General features: G+C 39.2%; 1 protein-coding gene across 1 annotated transcript; it reads right to left on the bottom strand.

Moving 5' to 3' along the window:
* Positions 1-834: 834 nt before the first annotated feature.
* On the bottom strand, positions 835-22,247 carry THAP9 (THAP domain containing 9). The gene is made up of 5 exons (XM_061191533.1): positions 22,074-22,247; positions 14,835-15,030; positions 12,883-13,186; positions 10,929-11,079; positions 835-2,815 (listed from the first exon to the last, which is right to left on the bottom strand). Exons 1-5 carry the CDS (start codon positions 22,151-22,153, stop codon positions 835-837), a joined length of 2,712 nt encoding a protein of 903 aa, XP_061047516.1. The 5' UTR covers positions 22,154-22,247.
* Positions 22,248-22,333: the final 86 nt, after the last annotated feature.

The raw sequence follows: 22,333 nt of genomic DNA, 5'->3' as shown, positions 1-22,333 counted from the left end.
AAAATATGTTTCATTATTTTCCTCTTCAGAAAGAGAAGTTGAAATAAGGGCTTCTTTTCATTCTCTGATGAGCACTGGGCTCCTCCGACAGGAGTCAAGTTAAGTATCCACTCTATTTTATTACTCCAAAGTAGTATTTTGAAGTCCAGAGACAATGGACTGTGAAAATTACATCTCCTATGTATTCCCCAGACAACATTTCCAAGCTTGGTTGCAGCACAAGGAATCATCTCATGGCTCGTGTTTACCTTCTGCCTGATGAAGCATAATTACTTCTATTTTAGGGTACCCCAGCAAAAGGATTTTTGTGGTGTTTGATGTTTAATTTAGCCTAATTTTCAAATCATATCTTAATTTTCATGTGTAAGTAAAGATTATATTCAAGGTTTGATAGGCATTCTATTTTTTTTTTTTTTTTTTTTTTTAGTGTTAACATTCTTAAGAGCTGTAAACCAAAGCTCTTTTAGGGAATGTAGTCTTTATAAAAAGGGTCAATGTTTTGGTGACTCATCGTCATTATTCTCCCTTGTTTTCGAAGTATGTCCAGTCAAATTACTCAGTCGTATAACAGTAAATTCGAAGACAGCACCTGTTGGCTAGTCTGTTCCTACTGACTGACTTACTGCTTTCTACATTTTGGGTAACTCTGAAATGCCTGCAAGCCCCACCAAAGTCCGAGCAGATGTGATAATATGCATGATAGAAATTCCTAAGTCAGAACCACAAACTTGTCCACTCTGCAGAATGGTCAATTTGTAAAATATAGTAAGTTGAATTTTAAAGTAAATGTTGACCAATTATTTTTAATAAAAATTTTAATATATTTTACGTCCTTCATTTGAACAGATAGCCATCATTCCTTAGCAAATGCCTGTATTTACTGGTATTAGCAAAACTTGAACATTTGTAATTCTGTAAAGATGACCAATGTTTCCTTGACAAAGTTTTCATTTCAGTTCTTTCTGAATGGTGTTTTAGAGGGTACTGAGTTACACCTTTAGCTCTGATCTTTAAGAAACAGATTATTATGTCCTTTAGTAACTTTACAAAGTGATTGATGGCACACACTTCTCCATCAAAGAGATGCTTATCTAAATCTACAAAAAGATAAATATGCCCGGAAAGCTCATGTAATATTTTTTGCTGAAGATAAAATTCCCTCTGTTTAGGAAGTAGTAGTTCATAAACTGCCATTCTTGAATGGGTTCTTACAACTCGCTCACAAATATCTATGACTCGGCACAAACTTTCTGAAGGGAAATGCAAGTCATTTTCCTTTTTAACACATAACAGGGATCCAATTTTAGAGGATTTGAGATCTGATGCATATAGTGCACTGATGCAGTCCTCACATGTTAAAAAAGCTGATAATTTATTTGCAATATAACCAGCACAACAGGTAAGATTTTGCCTATGATCTGACAGGTCTAGTAATGCCTCACTTAGCGAACAGTCAGACCAGTCTCGGCAAATATCCTCTTTGCGAAAAAGAGTCTTTATGACGCTGATACCGTACTGATGCTGAACTGCCCAAAGGGCCAAGTCCGTCCTTCGAGCAACTGAAATGTCAAGGATGCTTACTTCACTTAGAAAAACCTCATCTTGTAATCTGTATCTGGTCTCCAAATTATGGTAAGCTTTCTGGAATGCCATGCAGGTAGGGTTAGAACTGGTTACCAATACCTGTCTAAGCATCTTTAGAAATAATTCCAGATGATCTTGACTGAATTTGTAAGTCAGAAGATATGGAAAAGGCATGACTTTGGGGGAAACATAATTTTGGTAGAGCCATTTTAAGCTCTCAGCATTAAGCAAAAATCCCAGGAATCCCAGTTTTCGCTTACCTTTAATTATTTGATTATTGCTAGTGTCAGATAACGTAACAAAAATAGTCTTGGCTTCAATTAACACATGGTTGATTTTATTAAAAGTTTCGGGTAAGAGAGGTCCTTTCAGTCCCTTTCCATAATAGTTCCTACTATTAAAAATGTCAAACAGATTGTTAATTAAGCGTAAGAACTGGATGGTACCGATACAGTTTTGAAAAGGAGGCAGGCCTAGTGACAGCAAACATTCTAACGCGCTGGCCACGCTCTCACTGAAGAGTTGGGCGGCACAATTCATTTTCAGCATGTGGTTCTTCAAATTTCCAAGTTTTCTTGGGATTCTCTCCATATTTGACAATTCCTGTTCCTCTAGTGCTGCTAACTCCACAACGTGCTGCCAGTGTGCTGTGCCATTAATGAACCGAATGCTCTGAAAATTCTGAAATGCATTTCTGATTAATCTAAGCAAGTGGCAAGAATCAAAGAAGTATGCAATCTGTTGAGTAGACGATGAAGGATGCTGAAATGTACACTTCACGTTGTCTCCGTCAAGATGTATACCCAGTGCTTTTGCCATCTGAACACTGTGAGCTGTAGCATCAGACGTGACAGCTAGAACTGTGATCCCTATGTCACTCAGTTTGCCAATCGTCAGACGAAGCAGCTGGGCTTGCAAATACCCAGACGCCCTGTTTACAAAAAAATAACCAAGAGGTGTCCTCCAGTGACCAGAAATACCCACTGCCATGAGCAAAACGGTTTCTGAGGCAAGTGGCGTTTCATCAGCATCAAGTTTGCCAAGACCAAAGTCCATAAACCCTAGCAAATGCTGACTGCTGGGGTCCCACTGAAGTTGTTGCTTGAGAGATATACCTTTTATTATCAGTGAACAATACTGATATAGCTGGTCTCCATTCTCTACTTTTCGTTGAAGGAAAGAAAAAACGTTGCTGCTGAAACCTGGACCGGGTTTGCATTTGGACAGCCATCTAGAAAATGTAAAAAATGAAAAACATAAAACACAAATGAAGAAATTAAAAAAGGGAAAATGCCTTAAATGGCATTTTCTACTAAAGTAGCCTCAAATCCCTGTTGAAATAAAGCCAAGTATAGTAGCCAAATTCTACCAACATTTCAAGCATATATTCATAGTTATGATAAAATAGTAAGATAACAGAGAAACTTAGAAACACAGAATAGCAATTGAAGATGCAAACGTACCACAAAATTTTTAACTTCTTACTCACTTCTTAATAAAAATCAATTACCCAGTTTGTTCTCATTGATGTGTTTGTAATTTAGATCATAAACCAGTCTTACCTGTACATTCACTGAGATGAGAAAACTGTTGAGGGGGAAGGAAACTGAGAACAGCTAGTACATCTACCCCATTTTATAGATTAGGAAACTGGGAGGAAGAGGGCTCTCCCTCTCTCCCACATTGTGCTGCTAGTAATGCACAAATGTGAAAACCAGCTTTCCTGAGGCCCTTGTTCGGTGCTTTTTCTCACTCCTCTTCGAATTATGCCCTTTGGGGCAATAGAGTGTCTGCATCTGTCTGCTCCTATCCAAAGTACCTACACTATTATCTTTATCTTAGGAGTTCTTTCATAGTATTTCTTTGACCTTCCCAAACTGCTGATTATTCTTTCCTATTTCTGTTAGCGTCTGTCACTAACAGAATTCTTTTCACTCAGTTCTAATTTACACTTTCTAATTTGTTATAGATCAGGAAAGGAAGTAGCCAAGTTTAATAACTGTCTAAAATAAGACTAAATGGATTCTGAGGTAGACTGAAGTGTTCATCTTCACTGAAGTTTACTTTTATAACTCAAATGACTTTTTTTTTTTAGGTTGAATTTCTGATTTGGGGGCTATATTCCAGGCTGCCAAGGTTTCTTCCTGGACAGCCATCTCTATTTAATTGAAATTTTAATGTACTTCCAGAAGTATTTCAGGACAGGGCTTTCCAAATATTTTGCTGCAACCAAGAAGTTTCATGAACAGAATTTACCCTTACTATATGCCAGGTACAAATATACGTGTGTATATAAATGTATATACAAAATTTAATGCGACTTATGACCCACTAACTTGATTTCAAGATGCACTAACAGATTTGAAAAACACAGTTACAGAACGCAAAAGACATACTCTGACTATTTAGGAGACAAAAGTATTAATCAGTTGTTTATATTTAAAAATAGGGGCTTCCCTGGTGGCGCAGTGGTTGAGCGTCAGCTTGCCAATGCAGGGGACACGGGTTCGAGCCCTGGTCTGGGAGGATCCCACATGCCGCGGAGCAACTAGGTCCGTGAGCCACAACTACTGAGCTCTGCGCGTCTGGAGCCTGTGCTCCGCAACAACAGAGGCCGCGATAGAGAGAGGCCCGTGCACCGCGATGAAGAGTGGCCCCCGCTTGCCGCAACTAGAGAAAGCCCTTGCACAGAAACGAAGACCCAACGCAGCTAAAAATAAATAAGTAATAAAAATAAAGGAATTCCTTTAAAAAAAAAAAAAGATCTATATATTTAAAAATAGGGCAAAATAATAAGACAATGAGAAAACAGAATAGTGGCTCTCCACCAGGGTGCTACAGCCCACTAGTATGTTGAAAAGCCTTTTCAAGTGTGTCACCAAATTTTAATCAGTTGTTTAAAATTTATTCTTTTGCAGTAAGATTCTCAAATGAACACTAAAGATGCTAAATGTGTTACATGTGCAGTAAGTATCTAATGAAACTGTTTAATGCTTCTAGGTAAAAAAGTTCTAGTTTAAATAGGTTAAAAAAAGCTTATGTTCTGGTGAGCTTGCTTTTTAAATGAAAATTTAAATGGTATCTTAATGTCACAACTACTAGAATGATGTTTCTCAGGCAGAAAAATATGTGGACTTGTTGATTTTTTTTTTTAAGTTTTTAAAACTGAGAGTAGAAATACTCAAACCAAGTTTTTAGTGTTGTAGGGAAGTGACTGATTTCTCTCTCAAACCAACTTTTTTCCCCCACTCAAAATGAAAAAAAACTTTTTCTGATTGTATAAAATGACACACCCAAGTGCAAAAAAGTAAAAATCACTGTTAATACATAACTTATTTACAAAACAAAAATAGACTCACAGACATAGAAAACAAACGCATTACCAAAGGGGTGGCACGGGGCGGGGGAGGGCCTAGAGGGATAAATTAGGAATTTGGGATTAGCAGATACACACCACTATATATAAAATAGAGAAACAACAAGGGCCTATTGTATAGCACAAGGAACTATATTCAATATCTTGTAATAACTGATAATGGAAAAGAATCCCAAAAAGAATATATATATGTATACATAAATCACCTTCCTGTACACCTGAAACAATATAGCATTGTAAATCAACTACACTCCAATAAAAATAAATAAATAAATAGATATTTTTTAAAAATCACTTAATATTTCAGGGACATTCTTCCAGATCTCTTTATGTATACGTAACTAGATATAATTTTCAAAAATTATACTGAACCTATTTTTCTTTACTATAGTAATGTTATAGACATGCTTTTGCATGTTCTTAACTACTGACCTACAGCAATATTTTAAGTGTACACACAGTAAAACTAAAGCATAAATAATTGAACCAACCTGTATTGAAGGACACTTAGGTTGTTTCTATTTTTTAAACAATACAAAGAGCACCACGATGTGTGTTTGTGGGCACACATACACTTATACATATCTATGTCATTTATGCAATTCCTAGGAGTAAGATGCAGAGGTAAATTTACTTATGCATGTACTAGAATAAATGAACTCAACTTTTAAAGAAGTTTTGGGCTGCAGGTGCACATAATTGAGTGAGTCAATTTAAATATAATTCACATTCCCAAATTGTCCTTCAGAAAGTTTATACCAATTACAATTGACATACTCATCAACATATTTTAAATTAAACATTAGCTTAGTTATGGAATAATTATAGGGAGTCACTTGGGTAGCTTAAAGCTCTGCTTAGGAAAAATATTGTGCTAAAGAGCCATAATGCTGAGCTGGGCGTTCTTCTTTAAGACTATTAGCTCCTCCCACTGTCTTGGTTATTTCTGAAGCTCTCACATCAACTCACCTATACAGGGAGCTAATTTACTAAACTGCAATGAATACCAAAATAGAAAATTAAATTAGAAACAGAAAAGATCTACTAAGATCATACTAAATGTATCACTATTATAATTAGGAAAGCTGAGGGTGCTATGACATTACTTCAAAGGAGTTGTGAAAACAAACTACCTTAAAGACCCAAAGCTCTGGAATTATAAGAAGCACAGCTGTGGGAAGGTTCTGGACATAAAGAATTCAAGGGAGAATTGAAAAAGGATCCAACATCAGTACAGAGAAAATTAGAGAGGTGACTGATAGTTGCTAAGAACTGAAGAAATAGTGGTTAGAAATGAGTGAGTGAGGTACCTATCTAACTGAATCAAGGGTTTTTTAAAATGTAAGTCTGGCTTGGTCTGTCATCCATACAACTGTTTCTCCATGATCATGGATGGAAAAAACAACTATTCATATTTTCTCCTTTCTCCCAAACTTCTAATGCTTCCTTCCCCAACTCTTAGCTATTAACTTTGTCACTGAGAAAATAGAAGCAATTTGATAAAAACTCATTTTCTTACCACCAAATCTGTTAACCTGTTGCATCTGTATCTCTCTCTTTTTCCTGTTTTGATGCATGATTTGTCCCTGCTCCCAATTAAGGCCAGACCTCCCTCCACAGCAGTGTTGGATGTTGCCCTCCTGCAGTTATCCTTTCTGTTGTGCATCACTGATTTTCTTATCTGCACTAGATCACTCCCATGAGCAGGCAAACAAGGTGCAGCATCTGCTATCTCATCAAATATCCTCCCCTCCATTTATGTTCCTTCCACTTATGGACACATTTCTCTTCTTCTTTCATAGCAAAACTCCCTGAGAGAGTCCATAATCACTGTCTCTGCTTCTTTGCCTTCCAGTATCTCTTGATTCCACTTCAGCCAAGCTTATCTCTCCATCACTGCACTGCAACTGCTTTTATCAAGGTCATCACTGACATCTCCATCTTGCAAAATCCAATGGTCAATTGACTGTTCTCATCTTACTTGATCTCCAGCAGCATTTGACACAGTGCAATACTATCTCCTTGAAATACTTTCTACACTTGGCTTCTAGGCCATCACAATCTCCTGGTTTTCCTCCTATCTCACTGGCTGCTCCTGATCAATAAATGTTTACTGAATAAATGAATATTCAATATGATTAGCGATCTAATACTTAAGCACAGATGTGTTGAAAATAAATATAAATGGGGGAAATGAAGGGAAATGTAATCAAATAAAAATTTTTGACCATTCAGATTTCTCAGTATAAAATCTAGGTATTTCTAATATATTGGAATAATAGATGGCCATTAAAACAAAATTTGGGTGATGGATAGTTTTTTTTTTAAAGTCTGGGAGAATACATACCGAACTGCTAACAGTGGTTATTTTGTGGGATTAGGGGAATGGAAGTATTATAAATATTTTTCACTTTCTGGTATTTATATACTTACATATTGTTTCAATGTTTTATACTAAGCATGTATTACTATCACATTAAACAAGGTAACTTAGTTTCAGACAAAGCATCCAAAGAAATAAGCAACCCTTTGAGTACTAAAATTGTAAATCAAAATAATGACACAGTAAAGGTTACAAAATGAAAAATGACATGAAGAGAAAAAAGATCAGTGTGAGCTGGAATTACCAGAGAAGACTTAATTCAGGAGTTGATGCAGAACTATAGAAATGAAGAAAACCATGGGGGGCGGGAGGGGGGCGGGAGATGAGAAGTTGTATGGAATGTCTCACATAAACCATAGTGTAAAATCAGTAACTAATGCTTTAAAACCAGTGCAAAGGAGAGGACTTGACTAAAAAACGTGTGGAAGTGATAGCAACATAGTGTCTATAGAAATGTCTCCTGCTTACCAGAAAGTAGACATTTATAAATAAGTGTAATATCTGGCCTAAATGGTAAAATCACATATGGAAGAGAGTGAATCAGCCTATACACAAATGTTCACCTCAATATACAAAATAGCAGTTACAACCAAAAAATAAAAACAATATAAATGTCCAATAGTTGGAGAATGCCAAACTGAAGTAGGGTACGACTGCCTGATATTCTGCGGCTATTCAAGATCATAACTATGTAAAAAACTACTAAATCTAAGCACAGAAAAAAGACTGGAAGAAAATTCCCTATGTTAATAGTAATTGTTTAAATATAACCTAGAGGAACAATTAATGAATTTTCCTTTTTCTCTCATTTCTAAATTTGTTAGTAGTAGTCTTATGTTAATAGTATGTGTGGAGGAAAATTCTCACTCATTTTTTTTTAAAGGGGATGTGATGTACATCATGGTGACTATAGTTGATAATACTGTACCTATATCTGAAAGTTGCTAGGAGAGTAGATCTTAAAAGTTCTCATCACAGACACAAAAAATTTGTAACTATGTGTGTGATGGACATTAACTAGACTTATCTTGGTGGTCATTTTGCAATATATACAAATATCAAATGCAAATATCAAACACATAATTACATTACATACCTGAAACTAACATAATGTTATGTGTCAATTACATCTCAGTTTAAAAGAAGAGGGCTTCCCTGGTGGCGCAGTGGTTGAGAATCTGCCTGCCAATGCTGGGGACACGGGTTCGAGCCCTGGTCTGGGAAGATCCCACATGCCGCGGAACAACTGGGCCCGTGAGCCATATTGAGCCTGCGCGTCTGGAGCCTGTGCTCCGCAACAAGAGAGGCCGCGATAGTGAGAGGCCCGCGCACCGCGATGAAGAGTGGCCCCCGCTTGCCTCAACTGGAGAAAGCCCTCGCACAGAAACTAAGACCCAACACAGCCATACATACATACATATACATACATACATACATACATACATACATAAATAAATAAATAAATAGAAGAGAAGTTTCCCCCCAAGTGGGAAAAAAAAACCCTCATAATAATCAAGGTCTTTCCTCCCACCTAACCTCAGTTTCCCCCTTCTTTAAGATGAGGGGGTTGGACTACATGATCTCTAGGAGTTTCTCCAGCTCAGAGCCCCTGTGAGTCTGTTTTAAAGTTGAAGCGATAAGAAACCAAGAAGCACCTTCCGGGAGAGAAGACTCCGGCCGTTCCTGGGCGGCCTCTGCCCCAACAGCAGTGGATTAAATGAAGTGCTGCTCTTTAGACAGCGATTTGAGGTCCACTGCAGTTCTTCCTTACATCTGTTCAAAATCCTCAACAACCATCCAGGCATTCTTTCATTCCACAAATATGTATCAAGAGACCATTGTGTTCCAGGCACCCCTCCAGGGCAGGAGGTGTAACAAAGAACCAGACACAGACCTCATACTTGGGCAGCTCACAGTCTAGTGGGGAAGACAGTGTTAAGTACTAAGATTCAGTTCCACACTGTGTGCGCAAGAGGGTACCTAGTCCAGAATCGGAAGAATGGCAGGCCGGGCTTCAGAAAGGATGTGATATCTAATCTGAGCCTGAAGGGTGAGGACCCATCTCCTGGACTAACAGGGAGAATAGGCATTTCAGGCAGATGGACCTGTAAGTCTCCAAGGTAAGGAAGCAGCAAGAAATGCCTTACAATAGGAACATGGAATCTAAGAGGGCAGGGAGAGAGGTAGGAGATGAGCCGCAGAGTTCAGCAGGAGCCACATCACATCACAGAAGCTCAGTGAGCCACAGGAAGAAGTCTACGGGTAACGGGAGGCTTGCGCAGCAGGAAAGTGACTGGTATGGGTTGACCTGTGTCCCTCAAAAAAGATGTATCAGGGCTTCCCTGGTGGCACAGTGGTTAAGAATCCACCTGCCAATGCAAGGGACACAGGTTTGATCCCTGGTCTGGGAAGATCCCACATGCCGCGGAGCAACTAAGCCCGTGAGCCACAACTACTGAGCCTGCGCCCTAGAGTCCGTGCTCCGCAACAAGAGATGCCATGACAATGAGAAGCCCGTGCACCGCAACGAAGAGTAGCCCCGGCTCACCGCAACTGGAGAAAGCCCAAGCGCAGCAACGAAGATCCAACGCAGCCAATAAATAAATAAATTAAATAAAAAAAAAAAAAAAAAAAAAAAAGATATATCATAGTCCTAATCTCCAGTACCTCAGATTGTGATCTTATTTGGAGATAGGGTCTTTACAGAGGTAATCTAGTTAAAATGAGGTCATTAGGGCACACCCTAATCCAACATGACTTGTGTCCTCATAAAAAGAGGAAATTTGGACACAGAAACATACATGGATAATGGAAGACGATGTGAAGAAACACAGGGAGAAGACCACCATCTACAAGCCAAGGAGAGAGGCATGGAACAGACCCTTACTTCACAGCCCTCAGAAGGAAATAACCCTGCCAGCACCTTGATTTTGGACTTCTAACTTCCAGAACTGTGAGGCAATACATTTCTGTCATTTAAGTCAAATAAGTAAATAAATAAAAATAAAAGAATCTGTAAAACCTGTGATGAAAAAAACAGTAAAAATTGAGTATTAAGTTTATAAGGCATTACTATAAAGTCACTGTGGTATCTGCTTCCCACTAAGAGAATATAAATATAGCTATGTATTTTGACCACAAATTCTAAAAAATTATTTTTCATAATCTGGTCTCTGGACAGCCTGCATTGGCACCAACTACAGTGCTTACGAAAAATTCAGATTTTTGATCTTTGCCTCACACCAATGGTATCAATCTGGATACCAATCAATTGTTCTCGATTTTCTAGATTAGACACATATTAAAACTACTGAAGTGTCTGAGAAATTCCAATATTTCAAGATTTAGATTTTACCACCCAGAGTGTCTCTACCATCTGAAAGATGCAAAAAAATTTGTCAGCCTATATGTCTTCATTCTGTGGGTGAAATATCGACTGTGATAATATGTAAATACCACCTAGAAGTTTTTAAAAAGAGAAAGTGGACAAAAGGAGAGTATGAATACTAATAGCATTAATGTATAAACTGCAGTGAAAGAACAAAATGTTTATTTTATTTAATATCTAATAAGTAATTCACTTACGTTCTGAGGATAGAAGAATGAGGCAGTTTAAGAATCTTTCTTACATAATCATAGACTTTGCTACTGCACAAGTAGAGTGTACACGCAAATTGCTTCATTTCTGTGGAGTACTCAGCTGTTTCTCTCCAGTTATACAACTCCCACTTAAAATCTGTTAAAATAAATTTATTCTTTGTGATGAAAAATGTGTACAGTAACATTTTCAGGCATAGATCATAGCATTTGGATATAAAATATGATAGGCACCAAAATTCAAATACAGTTACATTTTAACTGAGTTTGTTCAGAGGTTACTATCCAATCTTAGAGACTGTTAACCAATTTATCCTGTTCATCTTGGATCATTTCACTAGAAAGAGGGACGAAAAATGTGTCAACTTGAGTCGTTATGTTTTACTATTCACTGGCAGCCTGAGTGGAGATTTTTAGAGGAACAGGGAAGAAAATGAAATAAATGGATAAATTAAGTCTCTGGATTATGAGGACATGTATTAGTTTTAGTTTGTTGCCTGGTTATCATTTATCTGAGAGTGAAAATTAGACACAAGAAATATTTTGGGGGATAGGGAACTATACAGAATGAACAATCTTCCCTACCATTGAGAGAAAAAAAAAAAATCCTCTGTTCCTGGTGCAGACCCCTATTTATAACCTATATTCTTCTCTTGGAAAAACACAAAATACTCTCTTCCATTGGAGATACCTACTCTTTTCTAGAAAAGGACATGCTTCTTCTACCAGAATGCAAATCCAAAATCTCTGCTGCTTTCATCAAAGAGTAAGTTGGCAATTCTTACTTTGCCCCTCTTCAAATATCCTGGTTCACGAAGAAGACTTGGTAGTCTTTCAATGAACATATATATACTCTATAGAGTATTTTAGAAAAAAATTTGGAGACTTAACACAATTTTCAAACTCAAAGGGATTTTGCAAATTATCTAGTTCAACTCACTGCAAAAAGACTTTAGTGATAAATTATCTAGCAGTTAAAATTGTTTACAAAGAATTTGCAGTGACAAGTGTGTGATTATAAAAAGTGAAAAGTAGGGACTTCCCTGGTGGTCCAGTGGTTAAGAATCCATCCTTCAATGCAGGGGATGCCGGTTTGATCCCTGGTTGGGGAACTAAGATCCCACATGCCACAGGGCAACTAAGCCCACGCACCACAATTAGAGAGCCCGCATGCCACAACTAGAGAAGTCTGAGTGCCACAACGAAGAGCCCATGTGCCGCAACTAAGACCCGAAGCAGCCAAAATTAATAAATAATAAATAAATAAATTTTAAAAAATTTTGTTTAAAAAGTGAAAAGTACAATATATGGTATAAACCATATGATCTCATTTCTGGGTAGTAGGATTACGTGTTATTTTTTTTTTTTATAAATTTATTTATTTTATTTATTTATTTTTGGCTGAGTTGGGTCCTCATTGCTGCGCGCAGGCTTTCTCTGGTTGCGGTGTGCTGGGGTTACTCTTCTTTGTGATGCTCGGGCTTCTCATTGCGGTGGCTTCTCTTGTTGTGGAGCACTGGCTATAGGTGTGCAGGCTTCAGTAGTTGTGGCATGCGGGCTCTAGAGTGCAGGCTCAGTAGTTACTTGAGGCACACGGGCTTAGTTGCTCCGCAGCATGTGGGATCTTCCCGGACCAGGTTTCGAACCCCTGTCCCCTGCATTGGCAGGTGGATTCTTAACCACTGTGGCACCTGGGAAGCCCGTGTTATTTTTATTATTTATACATTTCTTTGCTTCTCCTATAATAAACATATTACTTTTAATATTGTAAAATCATAAAAGGATTTTGGTGATTATTTTTCATTCTTCTTGCTTATGCTAGAGACTTTTCACTTCTCAACTAAAAGCATATTTCCATTGGCAATACAAAATAAATATGTAATGATATTTCAGAAAAATTAAGAGCTACATTGTAAATATTACAGGTCATTAGGGAAGATACCGGAAAATTGTGCTCGTAGCAGACACTCTGTTTCCTCTGAAAGTAGCTTCTCTTCTACAAGTGCATCAATTAATCGTAAGCCCTTTCTCTTCTTGATCATCCTGTAGTTTTTTGCAGAAGCAAGTCTTTTTTTGGACACCTGTAGCATCTGTTGCACCTCAGCCAGCTTCTCTGCTCCTATTGTGAGAGGTCTCTTTAAACTGTAGTTATGGTCCTCAGTGGCAACCTCTTGAGAATTCTCAGGAAGTGGCTGTTTTAGGATCTTCTGTCTTGCTTTACCTTTAAGGTGTACACCTTGGAGAACCTATGACACAAATAGAAAGTGAAGTTTATTTTAGAAATTATCACACAATGATTATCTATAAAAATACCACTGAATACAAAGCACTCACCTGGTTGCTGTGGAGTGTTAGTTATGAAGGAAAAGGTCATAATCTCTGACTTTTTAAAATATATGGTCTCTGGGACAATGTATACAAGTTTTGCTTTTTTTTGTTTTTGTTTTTGTTTTGGCTTCTATACAGAAGTAGTAACATGATGCTGAAAGTTTCTGAAATGATTAAAGTAACTAGAGAAAGGTGGTGGTTATTTGGGAAGGTTTCACAGGAGTTTTGAGTTGTTCTTTGAAGGAGTAATAACATGGTTTAATGGAGGGGACAGGGAAGTTATTTGCACAAACAGGAAGGCACAGGACAGAGCATGGGCTTTGGAATTAAGACTCCTGGCTCCCCTCACTTGTTAGCTGTGACTTAACGTCTATAATCCTTTATCTTCTCACTTATAAAATGTGGATAATAATACAGAGTTGTTTTGAGGATACAGTAAGATAATTTATGTAAATTGCCTAGTGCAATGCCTGGACCACTGTAGGTCCCAATAAATTGTAACTATTATTGATTTTAAATGAAAGCATAAAAGCAAGTCAATTTATCATATATACAGTGGGTAAGTACATGTGGTTCAAAAAGAGAATTCAGGGCAGTTAGAGATGCACAAATCAATTAATAGAAAGCCCTTCAAACTTATGAGTTTGGATTTGACACCAACCATATTCTTCTGAAAGAGGGAATAAGATAAAACAATACCAAAAGAAGGAGACTCCAATGAATAAGAGGAAGGTGAGGGTAGAGTAAGGATAGAACAGTTGGATGACTATTTGCAGACTGCAGACAGTGATTGAGTCATATATGAGCATGTGGCTAAGGGGTAAAAGGATAAAATAAAAATAATCAAAAGAAACATAAGAATGTAACACCAATACTGGTGACTGGGATAAAATAAAAGCAATCAAAAGAAACATTAAGACTGTAACACCAATACTGATGACTGACTTATAGAAAGTCTTCTATTTTCCGTATACCTCTTTCTACATCAATGCTAATAATTAGGTATGTTTTTGGTCAAGATCAATAACATTTTTGGGGAGAGCCAAAAAAAAGGAGGGGGTAGATAATTTCAAAGTATTGTGAAAACTGTCTCATACTTACACAAAAGCCTGCATTCTAAAGCTGTTTATATCTACTAGTTGATTTTTGTGATCAGTTTAGTAACCTTTATGTATATCTAGACATATGGTTTGCATTTATACATTTCATTTATTTATTTTTTTGGCTGCACCACATGGCATGCAGAATCTTAGTTATCCAACCAGGGATGGAACCCATGCCCACTGCATTGGAAGCACAGAGTCCTAACAACTGGACCACCAGGGAAGTCCCATATACACTTTATTTTTTAAAAAGCTCCAAAGCACAATTACTAATATTACATATATATTTTAAAAAAAACCAAAAACTAATTTTCTAGGCATTTAAAGTGTATTATAGGATTTATTTTAAGACCTAGGTTTTTGGTTTTGTGTTTATCTCTGTAAAATCTAGCTATAATGTGAGCTGTCTTGATTTTTAAAGGCTCTGTAAAATTTAATTTTGTTTACACCTAGATTTAAATACCTTGTATAGAGAAACAGAAGGCACAGCTCCTTTTTTCAGCTTTCTTCTTATGCCATATGACTCAAAGTCACTTTCTTGAAAGTGTTTGGAACATAGCATAGCACCTGGTCCTGGAATCCAAATCTTTTTGCTTCTGGGGTCCATACGATTAACAGCCCTGATCCATTTTGAGCGCTGAATGGTATCAGTTGGAAATCTACAGCAATCATATTAAAATTCCATTAACATGAAAATATAGTAATACTACAGTAGTATTTATTATATAAACCGATTTATTATTTAACTGCTTTACATAAACGTTAAGTCCAGTTAATTAAAGTTTAATTCACTTGATCTGATTTCAAAGTTCTTTTACTTTTTAAATACAAAAGCTCGGGCTTCCCTGGTGGCGCAGTGGTTAAGAATCTGCCTGCCAATGCAGGATACACAGTTTCAAGCCCTGGTCCAGGAAGATCCCACATGCCCTGGAGCAACTAAGCCTGTGAGCCACAACTACTGAGCCCGCGCACGCCTAGATCCCGAGCTCACAACGAGAAGCCGCCGCAATGAGAAGCCCGCACACCGCAACGAAAAGTAGCCCCCACTCGCCACAACTAAAGAAAGCCCGCGTGCTTTTTTAAATTTACTGAAATAAAATAAATTTAAATCCAAAAGCTCAATATCTATGTGATCTCATCTGTTTCAATTTGTATGTGGACAATTCTATTAAACACCCTGCACATTCTATCTTCACAGCCTACACTTAACAGAATCTGCTCAAATTTATTATGTGTCTTTCCTTTCCTGTGTCAATTTTTTAAAATTAATTTATTTTTGGCTGCACGGGGTCTTTGTTGCTGCGCGCGGGCTTTCTCTAGTTGCGGTGAGCGGGGGCTACTCTTCGTGGCGGTGTGTGGGCCTCTCATTGCAGCGGCTTCTCTTGTTGCGGAGCACGGGCTCTAGGCACTCAGGCTTCAGTAGTTGTGGCTCACAGGCTCTGGAGCGCAGGCTCAGAAGTTGTGGCGCACGGGCTTAGTTGTTCCGTGGCATGTGGGATCTTCCCGGCCCAGGGATGGAACCCGTGTCCCCTGCACTGGCAGGTGGATTCTTAACCACTGCGCCACCAGGGAAGCCCTGTGTCAATTTTAAACTATGTCCACAAATTCTTCAGTACTCCTCCTTTCAAGGGGTGGAGCCTAATTCCCCTCCCCTTGAGTGTGGGCTGGGGTTAGTAATTTGCTTCTAAGCAATATAAAAAAGCAGACGTGATAGTGGGCATTAAACAAGATCATAAAAAGCACTGAGGATCTGTCCTTGCTCTCTCTGTTGAATGGTTTTTCTCTGGGGGAAGTTACCTTCCATGTCATAAGGAGCCCTATGGAGAGTCCACTTGGCAAGAAACTTGAGTTCTCCAGCCAAAGGCCATGTGAGGGAGCCTTTCTGAAAGTAGATCCTTCAGCCTCCGTCAAGGCTTCAAATGACTGCAGTCTTGGCTAACATTTTGACTGCAATCTTATGAGCTACCCCGTAACACCCAGCTTATCCACTCCTCAATTCCTGACCCTCAGAAATTATGTAAGAAAATAGATGCTTCCACTGAATTTTGAGGAAATTTGTTACTAAGCAGTAGGAAACATTTCCTATACTCAATTTTCCTATTTTGTTTCGAAAGGACCACTTTTCCTAGCCTTGAACATAAAAATTATCTTGTATTTCTCTACTTGTCAATCCCAGCCAAATGATTATATTCAGCAATGGGTGAGGAAAAAAACTTGTGAAAGTAATATAATGAAAATCAGAGAACTACTTTTTCTGTCCCCTCTTCTCCTTCCTTTTTTTTTTTGGCCATGCTGCGCGGCTTGTGGGATGTTAGTTCCCCAACCGGCGACTGAACCCGGGCCCTCAGCAGTGAAAGCACGGACTCCTAACCACTGGACCACCAGGAATTCCCTGCACCCTCTTCTTTGATTTATTTTGGAGATAGATCTATAGGTAGCTCTATGACTTTTATATATTTTAACTCAGGCTTTAAAACACATAGTTGTTAGAACTGAAACTGGTGAAATTTTTAATTTCCTTAGTCACTTGTTAGGGAAATGATATGACAGTATGATAAAACTTAATTCTGAGATACTCTCTCAATCACCCTGAGAAAGAACACTGAATTGGAAAACCTCTAAGTCTCAATTCCCTTTTACCAGCCATGTGGTATTAGATACATCTCTCAATCTCTCAGCCTCCTCCAGTCTCTCAGCCTCCTCCAGGGCTATAGTAAGAGTACCTGAGGATACAGACGCGTTCAAAAGCACTTTGTAAATGGTAAAGCACTATCCAAGGTTTGTTCTTTCTTAGGAACAACTAATTCCACTTTCGAGACTTTTTATTTTATTGTTCCAGGAAGATGATGCTAGTTGATCAAGAGAGAATGTACAGGGAATTATTTTTCCAATAAAGATGAGGCACACCTTTCTCTTTTCACTGGGCTCTTACCTTAACTGATGGCACGTGTTTGTGAGGCCACATTTCTAGATTGGGTGTAGTCTCTAACCATGCAAGGGACCATCAAAAGTTGGCTAGTCCACCAAGCTACATTACCAGCCTGATTCTATGATGCAAAGCTTCCCAACTGGCATGCCTGCTGAGTACAGTTATCAATCCCCTTAGCCCATGGGGTGGGCCTGGGCCACCTGGAGCCCTTGAAGTAGTTACATCAAGCTAGTCCCAAACTGCTTTGTAGGTGTGCCCCAAAGTATTAAACAAATATTTCCAATCTGCAATAAGACATGAAAAGGGTTGGTAAATACTGCAGTCTAACCAGCATGACTGACTAATTTGAGTTCTGGACAAAACTAAATTGGTATTAACAATTGATACCACTTTTAAAGCATTTACCTTCTGCTATATATATATATTTTAAAGACTTAGTTTTGGTCTTAAGAAACTCTGCAAGACAGGTTTTTATCCTTTTACAGAAGATGAAACCAAGACTGGAGCAGCCAAGTTTAGCCACCAGTAAATAGTCAATTAAAATTGGAATTCATGTTTCCCTAGTCTAAAGCCACCTCTGGCAGAAGAAAAATCCCAAACCAATCACCATCTCATATAGACAGTCATGAAATGGCTTACACTGTAATACAGAATCCATTTTCTTCCTCCTGTCGACTATGTCTTTTTTATACTATTAGCAGAGATTTACTTCTTGTTTCCTGCACATCAAATATTTTCCAGAAAAGTGGCTAACAAAACCAATTCTACTGTGGTTACATCTAGGGAGGGAGAGAAATGATTGAGGGGCAAGGCTTCAACTATACCTACAACTTAAGTCTCTTCTAAACAGAACAAAAGCAAACATGTTAACATCTGCTTATTCCTAGTGATGGGTAATAGGTGTTCGCTACATATAAATAAAAGTTTAAAAATAGAATTCATTACAACAATTAAGGCAAAAACTCTTCCAAATGATCATGCATATAATTCCTTGGTTATGAAATAAATTGAATTTCTTAATCTCTTTACACCTACAAAAAGGGAAGGGTCACTTTAAATTTTAACTTGCCAGTCCCACTTTGTATTTAGCCATTTATGTGTTTGACAGAGCACCAATATTCTCATAGTAATAGTTTCCACACCCGTGAGTCATTTTGATTCAGGCTTTTCAACCACAGCACCTTGCTTATGTCCTTACAACCTCTTTCACGACTCTGGTGATGGTGCTGGGGATGCTGGGAAAGGCTTCAGAGGACATAATATCTGAGCTAGAGCTGAAGTGTCAATAGGAGTTTGCCATGCACAGTGGCCACTCCAAGCAGATGCAAAAGACACAGAGATATAAAATGATTACTTGGAACTTTCTGGCTGATAAAGCTTGGAAAAATAAGTTAATTTGGAGGCTTGAAAGGAGAGTACAGAGGTAGCTGGGAGTAGTTATAGATGGGAGGTAGAGGTCAGATCACAAAAGGTCTTGTATGCCTTATATAAGCTTTGGATCCATCCTTCAGGTCAATGGCCACCACAGAAGTCTACACTCATCTACTGAGAGTTGAAGAAATTATTAGAATTCATTTTTATAACTCTTTGCCCCATCTTCTAATTTTTGTGTTTCATAATATATATTAGTATATCACTTCATATATAAATTTATAAATTATTATAAATCACTATCCATATATCAGAGGCATGTATTCAGGTTTTTTGTTTTTGTTTTATTTTGTTTTTTGTTTTTGTTTTAATTTTATTTATTTATTTATTTATTTATGGCTGTGTTGGGTCTTCATTTCTGTGCGAGGGCTTTCTCCAGTTGCGGCGAGCGGGGGCCACTCTTCATCGCGGTGCGCGGGCCTCTCACTGTCGCTGCCTCTCTTGTTGCGGAGCACAGGCTCCAGACACGCAGGCTCAGTAATTGTGGCTCACGGGCTTAGTTGCTCCGCGGCATGTGGGATCTTCCCAGACCAGGGTTCGAACCCGTGTCCCCTGCATTGGCAGGCAGATTCTCAACCACTGCGCCACCAGGGAAGCCCTTATTTTGTTTTTTTATGGAAAGAGCTCCAGGATCACATAGCTTGAAGATGGAGGCTTCAGGCAACAGCAAGTTGACTAATTCTCTCCTTCTCAGATTACCTTTTTGCTGAGCCCTTACTTCAGACCAATATCACCTTGTCACCAGGACTAACACCATAGTATTCTAACTCCTTTTCCTGTCTCTATTCTTTCCTGCCTTCCTTACAACTTCCTAGGTGTCAGGAAGACAGACGATTCCGTGTGTTTAATTCCGCACATATGTATTATAAAATAATAGACATATATTTCAGATTGGAAGAGAGGTGTATGAGGAAAGGATTCACAGAGAAGCTTGGACTCTACCCTGTAGGCAATGAAGAGCCCAAGGGATTAAAATCCTTCCTTCAGGGAACCAGCATGACAAAATTTGCATTTTTAGGAAAATCATTTCCAGAAATCTAGAAAATGGAATGAATGGGGAAGAAATCAGGCTGGAAGAATCATAGCAGACTACTGTAATAAATGCATCACTTTTTTTTTTTAAAGTAAGCAGGTCTTACTGTGGTTCTCAACATATAAAACAAATAAAAGCAATAAGCCTGTTCTTCCCTATTTAAAGAAACTAGGAAAAAGGCACAGGAAAAACAGGGCAGCAAAAAGTTGAGAAAGAAATTAAAGAAAAGGGAGAGAATGAGGGAGAGAGTGTCAGTACAGCTATGGGAGATGACAGTTTCAAGGAGTGGTCGATATGACTGAAAGTTAAAAGAGGTCAAGAGAAAGATTTACAAGCGCTTATTTAGATTTGGCAAGATTACCAATGACCCTCAGTTAGTGCTGTTTCATTATAGTGGTGACAGACATCTGGCTACAGTAGGGTGAAAAGGCAACAGGACTTAGGGAAATAGGTGTATCCTTCTGTTTTGAGGAACTTGGTTATAAATGGAAGGGGAGGGTAGTGTAGAGGTGCACAAAGGTTCAAGAGTCTGTGTGTCTGTGTTTAAAAGTGGAAGTAATGTGAACATGTTCAGTGTTTTTAGGCAAGTAACCAGTAGAGCAATTTACAATAAAAAGAGGACAGGAACTAATTGATGGAAACAAATCCCAGAGAAGAAAGGATACAATTGTAACAGCTTAGGTGGAGGAAGCAGCCCTACTTAAGCAATACTACAAAAGGCCTACCATATATAGTTGAAACTCCTTAACTTGACATGTTAATTTTAGATAATTTGTCTCCAAGCTACTTTTCCCACTCTTCTACATTACATCTTCACTTTACATCCCTTTATATTTTTCCATGTTGTTCCTATTTAAATGCTATCTTCCTTCCGCCCCACTCTCCAATCTAGGTAAGGTTCAAGGTCCAACTCAAATATCACTTGTCCCACACAGCTCTTTTTGATTTTTTCATAAAAGTCCTTTGTCAGGGGTTTAACTCTCTACCCCTCATATTGCCTTAATAGGCTACAACTTTAAAAAAACACTACATTTCTTTTTGTTTGTGAGTATCTATTCTACGCACTTTTCCACTTCTCATTGATCTCAATGACCTTTACTAGACTGGACCACAAATGTGGGTTCAAATTAGATCAGTCTGAAAATAAGCCCCACTCTTGTGCCAAATATAATTTCCTTGCATAACCAGTTATAGCCAGAGTCGGACCAGGCTTGCAGAGCTGGGCTAATGATACTGAACAACTGGTAATGACAGTACTGGTGAAAATCTGCAACTGAGCAGGTCCCTTCAGGGCCCTCCTGGGTACAAAAGCCCTGTGTCTCCCATTTCGTGTCAAAAAACCAAATAAACAAAAAACAAAAAACTTAAGTCTCCTAGGCCTTCCCTGAGTTCGAAAGAGCGGACCCAAGCAATGACTAATTAGGGAAGTTAGGGAATGGGTGGGGGGTAGGGGGGAAGCAGTTAAGCCAGATAGCCTGAACAACAGTGAGTCCTAGTTCCTCCTCAAGGGATATACAAAACAATCTGATGGCATATCTTTGGGTAGTTCTGCAAAAACTAACCCCCCACCCTGGTGGAGGATGGTGACTACCTGCTGACCACACGTACTTAGACCTCAGACTGGCTGGAACCATAAGGCCGATGATTCACATTCTCTAAACACCAGACTGTTACCTCACCCCCCATTCAATCAGAATAATGTCATGCACCCTGCAGCCCTCACCCCAAATCCCTGCAGCCCTCACCCCAAATGTTGCTTTTAAAAGTCCTAAAAGCCATCAGGGAGTTCAGGACTTTTCAGCACCGGCTGCCCATTCTCCTTGCTTGGCACCCTGCAATCACCACTGGACTTTCCTTCACTACAACCTGGAGTCAGTAAAGTGGCTTTCCTGCGCGGTGGGAAAGAGGACTCCAGTTCAGTTCCATAACAAACTGATCTGTACTCATGCTCCTGAGCAAGCCACACACTCTAATGAAAGCGCACGCCTTCAACAGTTCTTCTAAACTGCCTTCCCTTCCGGTCTCCCGAAAGGAAGCAAGAGTCCTTTCGAGTAACCCCTGCTAAAAGCTAATGGAGAAAGCAAACACCTCGGAAGCAAACACTGAGCAGGAAGACGAGGAAGAGCATTAGCTCTCAAAGTTGCCCAATTCCCTCCCCCGCCCCCACGCTACGCACGTCACGCTACGCACGTCACGCCACGCCACGCCACGCCACGCCGATGGCATGGCGCCCCACCCGCCCTGGCCCACCCTGCCCTGCCTCCCGCCTGGCCATGCTGGGAATTAGCGCGGAGGCTGCTCTCACGCACTGGTGGAAGGAGAGGCCGCGCTCCCGGCTCAGCACGGTATCCCGCGTGCTGCAGCCCACTGCCGAGCAACTTCGGGTCATCTTCTTGCTACGTGGCGCTCCACCGTCGGTGTTCCCGCGACAGCATGAATCCCTACAAAGTTAGCTCCGCCCGCAGACACTGCGGCTATGACCTTTATTTGTCGAGAAAGGCGGGCTCTTAAGGCGCAGGGCTCCCACCCTTTCTCTCCGGGGGCCCTGCGGCAGTCGCCGTGGCCAATC

Source organism: Eubalaena glacialis, chromosome 5 (genome assembly GCF_028564815.1).
Source record: "Eubalaena glacialis isolate mEubGla1 chromosome 5, mEubGla1.1.hap2.+ XY, whole genome shotgun sequence".
In the NCBI taxonomy this organism is placed as follows: domain Eukaryota; kingdom Metazoa; phylum Chordata; class Mammalia; order Artiodactyla; family Balaenidae; genus Eubalaena; species Eubalaena glacialis.
The sequence above is the reverse complement of the archived record's forward strand: the minus strand, read 5'-3'. Positions and strand labels throughout refer to the sequence as shown.

Bases quoted from the DNA above. Each gene is read 5' to 3' on its own strand.
- THAP9 (XM_061191533.1), bottom strand. From the start codon at position 22,153: ATGACCCGAAGTTGCTCGGCAGTGGGCTGCAGCACGCGGGATACCGTG. The intron at 15,031-22,073 runs GTGCGTGAGAGC...TGATTGCTGTAG, and splicing joins CGCGGCCTCTCCTTCCACCA to ATTTCCAACTGATACCATTC. The intron at 11,080-12,882 runs GTATCTTCCCTA...TTATTTTAACAG, and splicing joins GCTACGAGCACAATTTTCCG to ATTTTAAGTGGGAGTTGTAT.